Genomic DNA, 15,175 nt, shown 5'->3' with positions numbered 1-15,175 from the left:
GTCAATAGCAACACTATTCTCCAAGTTAAAACATTAACCAGAAACCAGGAGCTTCTGCACGGAATCTGGCAGTCTGCTCCACAATGTGATGGTTTGTCAAGACTGAGCCACAGGCGGCTGTCAGAGGTGAACCAATGAATACAGAAAAGCACACATGAGCAGGGAAGAACTTGTAGGGCAGGCAAGAGGCCAGCTGACCCAGGAAGCCTTTCGTAACACTTCTGGTTTAATGTCCGGACTGAGTGGGTGGGGCTAGTTTGGAGTTTGAGAATACACCACATAAAATGCATTAGTTAGGGTTGCCATATTTTGAAGAGCAAAAGAAGAGGACCCATTTGCCGACTTCTACTTTTAACTGTTGATCCTATGACGACTCTCATTTACATACCCATGAAAACTTCTAGGATGTGTCCTGGAAAAAGAGGTCACGTGGCAACCCTTTTCTTAGGATGTGGATATATGTAATGAGGCCATCTCTTCTCCCCCTCGCATAGTTACTTGGATGACCAAAGTTTGTCAAGGCTAGGCCTGAAAGTTGGGTGCTCTCTCCCGCACTAGGAGTGCCATTTAGATAGCCCCACCCCATTTAAAATACATTCATTTTTTTTAAAAAGACTTTAAATATATTTGTGTGCACATTCTCATACCCTCCAACATTTCTTGGTTGAAAATAGGGATGTTCCCTTCCATAATAATAATATTTCTTTTATTTATATCCCCCCCCAATCTGACTGACTTGCCCCGGCCACTCTGGGCAGCTTCCAACATATGAAAACATAATAAAACATTAAACATTTATTTTTTTAAAAAAACCTTCCCTATACAGGGCTGCCTTCAGGTGTCTTCTAAAGGTTGTATAGTTACTTATCTCCTTGACTTGGAGGTCACATAACTCCATACCCTCCAACATATCTCCAGTGAAAACAGGGACATCCTAAGGAAAAGCAGGACATTCCAGGATCAAATCAGAAACCAGGATGGCTTCTGTAAATCCAGGACTGTCCCTGGAAAATAGGAATGCTTGGAGGGTCTGCATTCTACTTTCAAAGTACATTCTTTCCCTCAGAGAATTCTGGGCTCCATAGTTTGTTTAAGTGTTGCTAGGAAATCTAATTGTGAAAAGTAAACTCCAGTGCCCAGAATCTGAGGGAAATAATGTGTTTCAAATGAGCTCTAAAGGTATAGCACGTACACAGGCCAAGGGAGAACCTTCACACACACACACACACACACACACACACACACACACACACACACACACACTGCATGCACGTAGAGCTGTTTTCACATGATCTAGAACCCTGGTTTTCTTTTTTAGGGTTTGTGGTTGTGGAAAGGGAACCCTTTGTGTGCACACCTCTGAAATGAACACACTTGGGTGGAGAGCAGAGGCTCCTGCCATGATCCTGCTCCTCCCTCCACCTCTGATGTTGAATGTGTGATAGGGGATCCACACTGTGGTGTATATATAAATGACATAATGAGATATAGGTATGATATCATGTTCAAATGAGTGAGCACTGATTCTTGGAGGTGATGGCGGGGAGGGAGGGGAAACCAGGAACGCTACCAACTCCAAAGAATCACATTGTTTAATTATAGAGCGTGGAGGTGGGAGGCTTTTGAACTTGGCAATTAGAGATGAAATATCGCCCTCTAATTTTTACTGACTTAATAAATACCATGAGACAGAAATAGCAGTGCCCTGGGGCTTAGGGTGGGGGGCAGGCGGGCTGGGGATTTGATTCAGATATCTTTAAACTCTTGTTTACCTTTACTGCATGAAAAATATGAAGCCTGGAGCTAAGGTGGAGGGTGCCTGCTTGCGAAGCAGGGATATTTGTAGGAGCTGCTGGGGAAATGGGGAGGGGAAACCAAACAGAAGGGTTTTTTGTTTTTAAAATATGGGCGAGAGTGTGAGACAAGATTTTATTGGGTGCCCATCAAGAATGCTTATCTAAAACAAGCTTGTTATTGACAGAGCAAGAATCAGACTTGGCACATACAAAGCACACAGACTTTAAACCGCATACAAAGCACACAGTTTCTCTCAAAGAATTCTGGGCATTGTACTCAGACCCGTCTTACCTATTGAGGCTAGTGTCGTGGGGCACCGGGGTGCCAAGTTCTGGAGGGTGCCAGGCAAGAGTCCGGGGAACACCAAACGAGCACCCTGAGTGAGTGAGGGTGTATGCACCGCTCTCGCCGAGCGTCGGCTCGGTTTTTTCCCTTTTAGCCTGCAGGCCCGCTCGCTCAGTGTGCTGCCTGCCATGGCCACCGGCACGAAGCGGCCTGCTGAGCCAGGAGGCGTCGCGTCCAGCCTCCACCTCTTCCCCACCGGAGGAGCCACCCTCCAGCCACTGCCCGCCTCCTCCAGCCCTAAAAAAAGGTCAACTCTGGGAAAGGGGGTGGGTGCCAGAGGGATCTTTGCACCACGGCGCCGGATATGCTTAAGACGGCCCTGATTGTAGTTTACCCATCACACAGCATTACAGCTCCCACCAGCCCTTAACAAACTGCAGTGTCCAGAAATCTTTGAGGAAAAGAACGTTTTCCGAATGTACTTGAAAGCTGTCTACACACTATACCTTTAACTCTCAAGTTTAGAAACCTGCTCTGTGTTGTTGATACCACTGACTGTATCAGGATTTGGCAGTCTTTTTTTCTGTTAAGGGCTGTGTTCCCTCTGGGTTATTCTGTTGGGAGGGGTGCAGGCCTGAGCAGTGAGTAATGCTGTAGCAAAAATTGGGCACTGCCACCTTTCCTTCTTTCCTCCCTTCTCTTTCTCCTTCTCTCACTTACTCACACATTCTCACCCTTCACCCTCCTAATAAAACCCCCATTCTGTCTGTTTCTCTCTCACACACACACACACAAACCCTTTTCTCTTTTTATTTTTCTCTCTCTTCTCCCTGCCCGCTACACCCCTTCTCCCTCCCCACCCCAGCTCAGCAGGCTGCCACAGAAGAGGACAGGTGGCTCTTGCCAGAGGTCCAAGCTGATCATCGGAAGGCAGCTTTTGAAATCAAGCCTGGTGCCTGGGTTAGATGGTGTTAGAGAAGGATTAGGCACATTCTCTCAAAGCATAGGTCCATCTCAACAGCTATTACCCATGACAGTGAAATAGAACTTCCATGTTCAGGGGGCAGCCTACCAGGTGCCAGGGACACCAATAGCAGAGAGCTGTCGCTGCCCTGCCTTGTGAGCTTCCCAGGGACCGCTGGGCGGCTGCATTTGGAAACAATGACCCCAGCCAGCATCTCCCACCTGAAGTGGGGCAGTCCAGTAAGAAACAACATCACAGCCATCTGCTGATCCTATAGCTCAGCTCTCTTGATTTGCAAGGCCAGGAATGAATTGTCAGGACGCAACTGAACTGCTGTGGCCGTAGTTAAATGCACCCCATAAAAACACATGCCTATCTGGCAAGGAGAATGAAAGCATGGCTAATCAATAGATGGGGGAAGGGTTCATTCGTAGAATGACTACGCCAGGTAAGGCTGGCAGAGCCCCTTGTCCAAAACCCTTCAGGGCCTCTGCTAGTTCCCGTAGTTGCAGATGGATCCAAGGGCTGACTTGGTTTAATGCAGCTTCCTATGTTTTTATGGAATGGAAGGGAGGAAGAGATCCTGGTTCCTTGGTGCCTGCAAAGGGTTAATTGCTGCTGCCTATTTTACAACCTGGGCATTACAGCTGTTTGTGAATGGAGGCATTATACCTAAGGCGGAGCATAATATTAGAGCCCAGCACAATGGGGGCATTCTCAAAAGGCAGCTGAATTTCAGGAGGGACCCTATGGATCGGTGTGCATGTATGTATGTATGAAGGAGGGAGGGAGGGAGGGAGGGGAGAGGTCAGGAAGCCACCAGACAATACCACAGCTGTGCGTCAAGAAGTCCTAGGGAATTTAGCTGCGGCCAGCAGATCAGATCAAGCTCACACTTTGGAAAAGTGAGCAGTCTTGGAAAGGAACCAGCAACAAATGAGGGTGGGGGAGCAGGGAGGTCTGGTTGGAGGCAGTGCATTTCAGGAAGAAAGGCAAGGCCCAGCGTGCTTTTAATAGAAGTAGAGAGGGACATGAAGGGGAGGGGGTAAGAGTCAGGAAACACAGCATTATGATGGAGACAAAAATACTTCCCATTCCTGGGTGGGGGGAATGAGGAGTCCCTGCAGCTGTCCTCCATTCAAAAGCACTATGCAGTGCAATGCATGAGAACTGAGTTGCAAGCCTGTCTTTCTGGGGAATTTGCCCAGACACGTTTCTTTCTGGAGAAAGGAAAAAGTTGCTGTTTTGTTGGTTGCACAGGAACACAAAAGCTTCTGCCCAGTTCAGAGGAATCAAACTGGAATAAAGCCACTGACACCATGCGCATAAACAGGGGGGGGGGAGAGAGAGGGGAGACTGCTGCCCCCCAGAAAACCAGTAAAAATCAATACACATCTGAGGTTCCCCCCCCAACAAAAGCCTGCCCCCCCCAACAAAAATCCTGGCTATGCCCATGTCTGGCACCCTTTTTCAATTACTGTGTGGGTGGGTGTGCTACAGTGCTGGCTGGCACCTATTGGAACTGGTAGGGTGGAAGGCAGGGAGACCACCAGTAGGTGGCGCCATAGCCAATGCCAGGCAGATCTAAGCTTTTGCCCCCATCCTCCTCCCTACTGAGTTACATAATGACAACATTGAGACTTGAGGAGGAGGAGGAGGAAGCAAAACAGCCAATGCCATACTCTAGACTGGATATAAATAAGGAGCCAGGAAGGTGGGGGCTGGCTGAAGTTCCGCATTCACCCTAACCAGTCTCCAACGATATACGTCCATGCGCACACATTTGCCCACCTACCTGGAATTAAGCCCCCTTGAAACAGGGGGTCTTAACTTCTGACTGCATCAACCCAAGGACTTTCCATATTTTGCTGCAGCGGATAAGATAAGTCCTTCAGGTTTGCATAGATATCAATAGCATGCTGCATACTGAATTCATCCAAATGCACTGGATGTATTTTCTCCCTCCACCTCCCTGAATAAAACCTTGCTGCTGCTGCAATGTTACTGGAGGTGACCTTGATAATCATGGCCAAACCGAGACTCTGGCAGTGGCTTTTATCGTTGATTTGGCTCCAGAGACAGGGGCTTATCTGATATCCTTGGATCAGCTGAGCAGCACTTGATTTGTGATAATGGGCTGGGCGGCAGTTGGGGGTCACCTGAGGCCATTGTGGCTTGAAGGAGGTTCTGGTCAATACTGCGGCTTGCAGTAGCGAAAGTAAAGGCAGCTGGATGAACACTGTTTCCTTTCCTTAACAGCAGCTCCGGCGCCAGCCCCAATGCCTGTACACACCCAAGCTCCAAGCCAAGCGGAGCCTTCAAGCCGCCCTCCCTGGGTCACGGACGACTCCTTCTCCCAGAAGTTTGCTCCGGGGAAAAGCACCACCACTGTCACCAAGCATATCCTGCCACGGGGGGCTCCGGTGCCACCCCCGCCAGCCTCGGCCCCCACGTACCCACCTCCTTCCATCCCGGCCTCTTCCCAGGCTCCGGCAGTTGCCCGGGGAACGATTCAGAGGGCTGAGCGCTTCCCAGCCAGCAGCCGGACTCCACTGTGCGGACACTGTAATAGCATCATCAGGTATGCCCATGAGACTCATCGGAGGGAGGGGGGATGGGAAAGCATCACATCACAGAGCAATTTAGACCAGTGGGCCAGGATTCCTACAAGGTTTCGCAGGGCTTTGGCCATGACGATCAGGAACAGGGAGGGAGCTTCCCTTAAGACAGGAGGAAAGGCGTGTTGTTGCTGCTGCTGCTGCTGCTGAGACACTGCTATTTCTCCCTGGACTCAAAAACTAGGCCTTGGCCACGTGCAGCCAGCACAAGCTTTGTGGAAGGCTGACTTAAGGAAGGGCTAAAATATTTGTCAAACACACAGTCATGTAGAGAAGATGGAGCTGGTGCGGCAGCTACAACCTGTAGTGGAAGGATCTCCGAAAGACAGTACAGTTGTGCCTCGGAAGTCGAACGCCTTGCAAGTCGAACGTTTTGGCTCCCAAATGCCGCAAACCCGGAAGTGAGTGTTCTGGTTTGCAAATGTTCTTTGGAACCTGAATGTCCGAAGTGGCTTCTGAATGGCTGCAGGAACCGGAAGCCGCGCCTTGGTTTCTGAACATGTTGGAACGGATTCCGTTCGACTTCCAAGGTACAACTGTATAAAGCTAGCTTTACCACCCTGATGGGCAGCAAAACTGGGGTGCACTGAAAAACCTGGATCAGGCAGGATGAAGAAGGAAAGCAGCCCTGAAAAGGACTTTTGAACAAGGATCTCTGCTTTAGCAAGCAGGACCCTGGAGGAGCAGAAACAGAGGGCTCCTTCCCATCCCCCCCCCCAGGAAAACCTGCTATTTACTACTGAATTGGAGCAAGCATCAATCAGGTTTTCTCCAGAGTGATGTCTGCTCCGATTTAGCACTAAATAGATTTCCTTGAAATGATGCTTTTGAATTATGGTGCTGGGGGAGACTCTTGAGAGTCCCATGGACTGCAAGAAGATCAAACCTATCCATTCTGAAGGAAATCAGCCCTGAGTGCTCACTGGAAGGACAGATCCTGAAGCTGAGGCTCCAATACTTTGGCCACCTCATGAGAAGAGAAGACTCCCTGGAAAAGACCCTGATGCTGGGAAAGATTGAGGGCACAAGGAGAAGGGAATGACAGAGGACGAGATGGTTGGACAGTGTTCTCGATGCTACCAACATGAGTCTGACCAAACTGCGGGAGGCAGTGGAAGACAGGAGTGCCTGCCGTGCTCTGGTCCATGGGGTCACGAAGAGTCGGACACGACTAAACAACTAAACAACAACAGGAGGTTTCCTTGGGGATAGCGGTGGGGAAAGGCAAAACTGCTTGGACCCATGCCTAGGCATGGACAAGCAGGCATGTGGACAAGCCCTGAAGGCGAGCCCTGGAAAGGACTTCTGAACCCTTAGCAGCAAGCAGGGACCCAGAGGTGCAAAAACCAGAGGCAGTGAAGGAAAAGCAGGGGAAGATGATGGAGTCAGACCTCGGATACTGGCTCTCAGCAGGAGGGATTTTCAGCAGCAAAGTGACCCAGCAACAAGAGTGGTACCACACAAAGGAAACTGGGAGTGGCCTTAGAAGCCCAGTTTTTAGACCCTTGGGGGTAAGGTGTCCTTCCTTCCTAGACAGCCTTCAATTTCCTATGCCTCTTTTCACTCTGCATTTATGGTCAGGATGCTCCCCACCCTGATAAGATTGTCTTCTGCAGAGGCAATTGGTGTTAGTCACTCTGATTAAATTTGGCCTTGGGGCACACTGTTGCAAGGGTCTTTTGATTGGATTTTGCCCAAAGCTAATAAACCACTGAGCCTAGGGCTTGCTGATCAGAAGGTCGGCGGTTCGAATCCCTGTGACGGGGTGAGCTCCCGTTGCTTGGTCCCAGCTCCTGCCAACCTAGCAGTTCGAAAGCACGTCAAAATGCAAGTAGATAAATAGGAACCGCTACAGCGGGAAGGTAAACGGCGTTTCCATGTGCTGCTCTGGTTTGCCAGAAGCGGCTTTGTCATGCTGGCCACATGACCTGGAAGCTATACGCCGGCTCCCTCGGCCAATAATGCGAGATGAGCGCGCAACCCCAGAGTCGGTCACGACTGGACCTAATGGTCAGGGGTCCCTTTACCCTTTACCTAAGCTCTATGTGCAAGGCAGGCAACATCTTCTCTGTTAGGGTGATCCATGGAATTGATCACCTTTCTCATGCTGCTGCTGCTACTAATCTCCTTACCTTGCAAACAACAACAACAACAACAATTCGTATAGGCCATGGGTAGGCGAACTAAGGCCCAGGGACCGGATCTGGCCCCAATCGCCTTCTGAATCCGGCCCGCAGATGGACCGGGAATCAGCGTGTTTTTACATGAGTAGAATGTTTCCTTTTATTTAAAATGCATCTCTGGGGCATTTGTGGGGCATAGGAATTTGTTCTCCCTCCCTTCCCCCCCCCAATATAGCCCCCCCCCAGGTCTGAGGGACAGTGGACTGGCCCCCTGCTGAAAAAGTTTGCTGACCCCTGGTATAGGCCATATTGGAGTAGAATTTCTCCCAGGCTTTTGTATCTAGCGCCTGCCAGCATGGTAGAGAACCAAACAATTATTATTAGCGCTTTTGGGAAATAAGACTACCTATGCATCGTCTATACTCAGTAGGAATATATCACCATCTGCCTTGTTCTTATGTACTCTTCAGAGCTGGTATGCATTCAAAACTAGGTCCTTATATGCACTTAAGACTCACTAACGACAGTGGAAGCATATGCAAGGCACTTGAATTATGTCCCAAGGTGTCATTTCTACTTATCTGGTTGAGAGTACAAACTGCTCTTATCCAAGTCTGAATACAAAGAAACAGCATTTTTAATTATGCCTACTTTATCTAATTCTCCTGATAGCAACACTAAGTCAGCGTCATTCAGATTTTTCAGCTCAGTAGACCTGGGGCATTTCTACATTTTCAGATTTGAACTTAGAAGTGATCCCTTCTTTGCAACAGCTTTTAGGAATCATAGTTTGGGAGAGATGCTTGCAATATTTTAACAGACAATTCTGTTGTGGCGCCTTAGGGTTTTCCTGCTCCAAGTATCGAGCATGAAAGTGCCATGCGTTCACTCACTTTTTAAGGGGCATCTACATGGCACCATCACCCAGTCATTGTCATCCTGTGTTTTCCCTGTGGTTCTTCTGTCTTTTCTTAGGTTGCAGGAAGTCTGGCTTTTTCGGGAGGATGGAAAAGTAGTGTAATCTCCATGTGTGTAGATGCTCTTCCTTCCATTGGTACCCCTAGAGCCAGACCGCCAAACAGAAGTCTTGGGCCTTGCTAAAGCTTATGCCACAATAAATGTATTAGCCTTTAAGGTGCAACAAGACTCTCTTTGTTGCAACAGACTGACACAACTTTTCCTCTGGGAGACGGTTTTTCAGGACCCACATCAAACTGCCCTTTCCCGGGATTCAGTGAGGAAAGCCAGAGCAAATGAGGGGACATAAGAGCAATGTGATCTGTCCTTCACATTTGCAACCTTTGGATGTTTCTGTCCTGCCATTTAAATGCTGGCTGTGTTTTGCAGGGGTCCTTTCCTGGTAGCCATGGGTCGTTCTTGGCATCCCGAGGAATTCTACTGCGCTTACTGCAAGGCATCCCTGGCTGACGTCGGCTTTGTTGAGGAGCAGAACAGTGTGTACTGTGAGCGTTGCTATGAGCAATTCTTTGCCCCTACCTGTGCCAGATGCCACACTAAGATCATGGGGGTAAGTCTGCAAGCAAACACAGCCAAATGCCAGCAGAAGACGTGTGGCAGAGTTCTGGCAGAGTTAGGCCCAGAAGGTAGCAATCAAAAAGGATGGATTGTGACCTCGCCACAACCTGAGGATACTGTCTTGGCTTCCATTTGGTTCAGCTTCTGATCAGGTTGTAAGGCACATGTGCTGCCCATGACTGACAGGCTTTTCTTTAAGCCAGTGAGCAAACATGCCTCTCTTTGCAACCTGAATTTTGTTTTCTGTGAACTCCATAACTTAATCTAAGCTCATTTACCGGGTTGTTTTGCAACGCATTCATTAAAGTTAATTAAACTTGCTAACAGTGACTCACTAATGAGACATGCTACTGACCTAAATGATGGTGGGCTGTCGGCAGTAGGCGAAAAGGGCAGAGCATCAGATCAAATTGCATAATATCTGTGTAAGTATGAATTAAAAAGCTGAAAAGAGGAAACATTTCCTATAGCACCACCTGCACATTTAAACAATTGCCTAACATGTAATTAGCTGTGGCCAGAGTGGTGCATAAATTACTCTGTGTTCTTTCTCTCTCTCTTTCTCTCCCTTCTCTCTCTCTCATTTGTTAAAACAAAATAAAAAAATTCCTTCCAGTAGCACCTTAGAGACCAACTAAGTTTGTCACTGGTATGAACTTTCACGTGCATGCACACTTCTCCAGATACATTCCTTTGTTAAAAATGCTCTTTAAAATGTGCACTTAACTGGCTATTTTTATTGTGATAGAAAAGCAGCCATGCAGGACCCCAAGCTGTGCCAAGTCAGATTTCTGCCCAAAGTCACTCCCCCTCCCTGCCGGCAGAGCAGGGGGTTGGTAAGAAACTGGCATGGGCTCCAGTTGAGACTGGGGTCCTCCATGGCTGCTGTCCAAAAGTAGGTCTCTAAAGCTTGTTCAAGGGTCTTGGTCCATAACTGAAATCCCTTGCCCATCCCGGCAAGATGGGCAGCAAGAAATGATGTCTCTGCCAGAGGACCTTGTCTCATTGGCTCTGGCCTCCATAAATATCCTCTCGCAGCCCTAACCTTAATTGTCACCTGTGGGGCAACTGCAGTTCTGTGCTCATCTGCTTAAGGGGCTCTGGGCTTTTCCCCAAAAATAAAAAGTGCCAGCCTAGGCTTGTATTCTCGCATCTAAAAAAGACATCTGAGCTGATGCCGAAACCTAGAGGGAGGAACTTGATTATTTTAAACCCAGATTGTAGGCCACATTGACCTTGTGAGCTCTTAAAGCCCACTCACTGTTTCTGGGGAAATAGGGCCTAGGAAGATGTGTTGTAGAGAAGTTTGGGGCAGGTGGGAGATGATTAATCCATACACACCCCTTTCCTACCAGCTGATTTGCCCCCTGCCGAGATTCCAGATCTGTGTCAGCTGTGGCAAAACATTTGTCAGTGCAGATTTGTGGGAGAAAGCCACTTGGCGAGGGAAGGGTTAACCCCCGTCCGCACTCCACTTGGCCCAAGGCTTCTTCCCTCCAGTTGAGGAGGAACATATCGTCCTCCTATCCTTCACTGCCCTGGCCTGACACATCTGTCTCTCTCTCCGTGAATGCCCTTTCAGTAGTGCACAATACATCTGCTGCTCTGCTTGCCTTTCAGGAAGTGATGCATGCCCTTCGGCAGACTTGGCACACAACTTGCTTTGTCTGTGCTGCCTGCAGGAAGCCATTTGGGAATAGCCTCTTCCATATGGAGGATGGAGAGCCCTACTGTGAGAAAGGTATTGCACACCCAGCTAATGCTCCTGGAAATCTTACGGACAATGTTCCTCAGTGATATGCTTCCCCCAGCCCTCTGTTCTTTCGGAAACCTCTGCACGCAAGCAAAAAGCGTGGCTTCCCAAGAGAATGGAATAACCGGGCACTGCGCCTATTCTCCCCGCCAACCCTCTCATTCGAAATCGTGCCCACACTTTGCACATGGATTTGCCCTCAGATGTTTTGGATGGGTGGCAGAAGGAGAGAAATGAGCCATTCCAGAACAAGTTCACGAGGCAGAAAAACGGAATTCTGAGCAACAATAAACCCAGCAGATCTGTGTTTTGGAAGAAAGTTAGCTGCTTTGCGTTCTAAATGTTGTTTGTTTGTTTGTTTGTTTCCGCTTATAGACTATGTGGCCTTGTTCAGCACCAAATGCCATGGATGCGACTTCCCTGTCGAAGCAGGAGACAAGTTCATCGAAGCCCTTGGACACACTTGGCATGACACCTGTTTCATTTGTGCTGTAAGTTTCTTGCATCAAAACATACTGGGGCTTTGCAGTTCTCCTGTTGCTAATCTTCCCATGCAGCAAATTCGTGGCACGTCTTCAGTTTCTTTCTGGGCTGTAGCATTCTGACTGCAGTGGGTGGGAGGTTCACTATATAGGAGGGCTCTTCCTGATGCACTAGCTTTCTACCTCCAAGGCATTTTTCACTTGGTGCAGATGGGGGCTTCCTGAGGGCAGACTGAGGTTGGGGGGGGCGGATAGTACCCCATACACCCTAAAGGACCTGCCACCACTGCCTATGTTTTTGTGTGCTCTTGCTGCCTAGGTTAGTGCCTCCTCCTCCTCTTAGGGGTGGACTCGCATGCCATTTTGTTGAACTCGCAAAGTTTGAATGCTGCTTTTCACCCTCTTTGATTACACATAATATCCCTGTGTTCTTAAATTTCAGGTGTGCCATGTGAATTTGGAAGGCCAGCCATTTTATTCAAAGAAGGATAAGCCGCTATGCAAGAAGCATGCACACGCTATCAACGTCTAAAGGAAGAACTAGAAGCTAAAGGCAAAGTGAAAAGTTTAGGAGTTGGCTCAACAAACGAAATATAGATAGTTATGGATTTCACATGACTGGGACGGGAGGGGTCAGGGGAGGTAATGAATTTCTAACCTTCTGACATTGAATTCAGCTGCTTTTTCTATGTGCAGATCTTTCTCTTACATACTTCATATTAAAAAAGGAAATGAATATTCAAACCTTGACAGTGAAACATTGCTGCAAAGTGTTGAGCAAAAACGAATTGGGGGGGGATCATTTATAAAACGGTTGCATAAAATTACAAATACTGAATATTTTCTAGTGTGTGTGTTCAGCACCGTACACTTAAAGCTTATACTACGCAACAGTGCTTTAAAGTAAAAACACCATTATTAGTTTTACTTTACAACTCAAAGTGCCAAAATAGTAGGCGTAGCGTAACTTTTATAGTCTGTAGTGATAGGTCAACTAAGTGTTCCTCACAAAACAAACACAGTTTAGACTCTAGAATGACTTTTATGAACCTCATAGCGTTAACTAAAAACACCCCATTGGTTAACGTCATCAAGGCTTGAAACCAGAACACAACAAAGGGCATGTCCGTACTTCATCACACTGATGTGGAACTGCCTTCCTTCTAGTATGCACAGTTCCACATCACCCTGGTAACTGAATATGGAGGAATCTTGGAAGGCGGGGCCAGTGATGTGGTCCTTTCCTTGCATGAGCATTGTGTTCCCTCCCAACTGGTCAATACTTGAATGGAAATAAGCCACATCCTGGGTCCCCATGCATCTCCTTCATCCTCGCTTTATTAGAGCAATGGTCTTGTGAATTGCCCCTGATATTAGTGGGATAGAGTGTGGAGTAAGCTCAGGCCTATTTTGCCCATACCTGAAGTTGCATGGTAGACATTTCCTGTGACGCTATCCCATGTGGCCATGACACGTGCATGCCTATACCACAACCACATGTACAGGGCTCATGCATGAGTCTTCCCGCCAGAAAAGAGAGTGGCATTTGGGTAGTGATCGTGTGAGAGGGAAGGAGAAACCGCGCAGTCAGCTTTGCCCAAGTTGTTCTGGTGTTCACAATCCTGTGGGATAGAGCTACAGAGAAGCTGTTGCCACAAGGCTCTGGATATGTACAAAGGGACTTGTTTGTTGGGGTGGTTGGTAGGAAGAGCGAGCAGGGAGGAAATCAGCTGGTTGACTATGATTCCTGTTAAGAAGAAGAGAAGCAACAGAGAGCATATAGCATTATAGAGTTTTTGTTGATTACCTCATTCAGAGCATCACAAGGAGGGAACCAGTTTTCCCCAGTCTGCTGCTACATAAGGAAAGAGGAAAGGCTGGAGAGCATTCGTTCTGTATTTCTCTGTGTAACTGAGAAACATTTCCTCTTGCTTGTCCTCTCATCTTATGGGTGCAGGGAAAATAGATAGTGTAATCTCAGCTCCCAAAAGGACAATGGAGTCCAGAGCAGCCAGAGGCAATTCAAACCCTTATTTCTGCTAAAACTGATACCATTCACAGGGCAGCCCTGAATGACCCGCATGCTCAGTTCTAACTGTGATTAGATACTCTAGATAACGTCACCTCTTAAGTGTGATTGTGTTTGCTGCTGCAAGAAAACGATGCTTTTGGAAATTAGAGTAGTATTAGTGTACCGGATAAATAGGAACCGCTACAGCGGGAAGGTAAACGGTGTTTCCATGTGCTGCTCTGGTTTGCCAGAACTGGCTTTGTCATGCTGGCCACATGACCTGGAAGCTGTACGCCGGCTCCCTCGGCCAATAATGCGAGATGAGCACGCAACCCCAGAGTCGGTCACGACTGGACCTAATGGTCAGGGGTCCCTTTACCTTTTTAACGCTTTTAGAACAAATCATGCACAATATCTGAACAAGTATACTTATTGTAGCTTTTATATTATTGAGACTGGCAACATGTATTTATTCTGTCTGTAGGTTTGGATATTTAAGCAGTTAGTATCAAGCAACTGTCTACTCAGAGGAGCATCCTAATCTGTGATCTAGGCATGGAAGGAGTATGTCTGTGTTAGTAACATCTGAGTACGCAAAATGGTCATAATCTGAAGCCATTTACTGTACTTTGAAATCATCCCAGTGTTATACCCTCCAGTAAATAGCTTTGGAATTGATTTTAAGGATGTTGACTATTGGACGACTATTTAGTATTTAAATAGCACCCCCTTTTAAGTAGTGTTTTGTTATTTACTATATGTCAAAAAGTGGGGGGAGGCACCTGCTTTATATTGCTCTCAAACACTATGCCTTTTAAAAAGAAATAAGTTATAAAATGCACTTTTAAGACCACTTTTGATTTCAGCAGGAGAATGTTTAGCACAGAGTTTCCCAAACTTGGGTCTCCAGCTGTTGTGGACTACAATTCCCATCATCCCTGACCACTGGTCCTGCTAGCTAGGAATGATGGGAGTTGTAGTCCCAAAACAGCTGGAGACCCAAGTTTTGGGAAACCCTGGTTTAGCATATGCTTTACTATCTAGTTGAAATAAATTTGACTTAAAGGTGCTCAACTTTGGCAAGATCCTGCCCTGATTTTCCCCTTTCCCTTAGACTGAAGGACAAACCACAAGGTTAATGTTTTTGTATGCAACATTTTGCCCCTTTTACTCAGTCTCTATGTTGGATAGTTAAGCATATCTGACCTCCAGAATATATGCAAGTACAGCACTTTAATTCTTATTGGTCTTGTCATTTTAGCAAGGACTGCAGAACTGTGTGGTTAATTATTCTTTTAAAAGAATCTCTAGCATTTTAGTCAAACATTTTTTAAAAAATAATAATAATATATACGAGTCATGCTGGTTTTCTCTTTACATCTTATGAACCGGAGACAATTAGAATAGTTGGTGGCAGTGAAACTTTCTGTGATCTGGGAAGTCAACCACGCACAAGGAGGACTCAATTATCACAGTATTCTTTTTCCCACTTCAGACTATCTCTGGCGGGCACTTTCTACCAATAAAATGACAGTGAGCCACATTTATTGCTTCACAACAGAATGACAAACCCTACAACAGATCATGGGTTGACTGCACTGTGACA

At 47.2% G+C, this 15,175-nt stretch overlaps 1 protein-coding gene across 21 annotated transcripts in view; it reads left to right on the top strand.

Annotated features, from left to right (window-relative positions):
* Nucleotides 1-14,897, top strand: part of LDB3 (LIM domain binding 3) — a 151,135-nt gene extending 136,238 nt beyond the window's left edge. For 13 of the 21 annotated variants that reach the window (XM_060274980.2, XM_060274979.2, XM_088670176.1 and 10 more), the window contains 5 exons: nt 5,306-5,627; nt 9,135-9,315; nt 10,944-11,064; nt 11,452-11,567; nt 12,001-12,297. In XM_060274980.2, coding sequence (XP_060130963.1) covers nt 5,306-5,627; nt 9,135-9,315; nt 10,944-11,064; nt 11,452-11,567; nt 12,001-12,090 — 830 coding nt within the window. In that variant the 3' untranslated portion in view covers nt 12,091-12,297. Of the gene's footprint in view, nt 1-5,305; nt 5,628-9,134; nt 9,316-10,943; nt 11,065-11,451; nt 11,568-12,000 lie in introns of all 21 variants that reach the window. The other 8 variants (XM_088670178.1, XM_088670179.1, XM_088670173.1 and 5 more) reach the window with 4 other exon arrangements.
* The last annotated feature ends 278 nt before the right edge of the window (nt 14,898-15,175 follow it).

This window comes from Zootoca vivipara, chromosome 5 (assembly GCF_965207765.1).
Source record: "Zootoca vivipara chromosome 5, rZooViv2.hap1.1, whole genome shotgun sequence".
In the NCBI taxonomy this organism is placed as follows: domain Eukaryota; kingdom Metazoa; phylum Chordata; class Lepidosauria; order Squamata; family Lacertidae; genus Zootoca; species Zootoca vivipara.
Note: the sequence above shows the minus strand (reverse complement) of the source record. Positions and strands in the feature narration are given on the sequence as shown.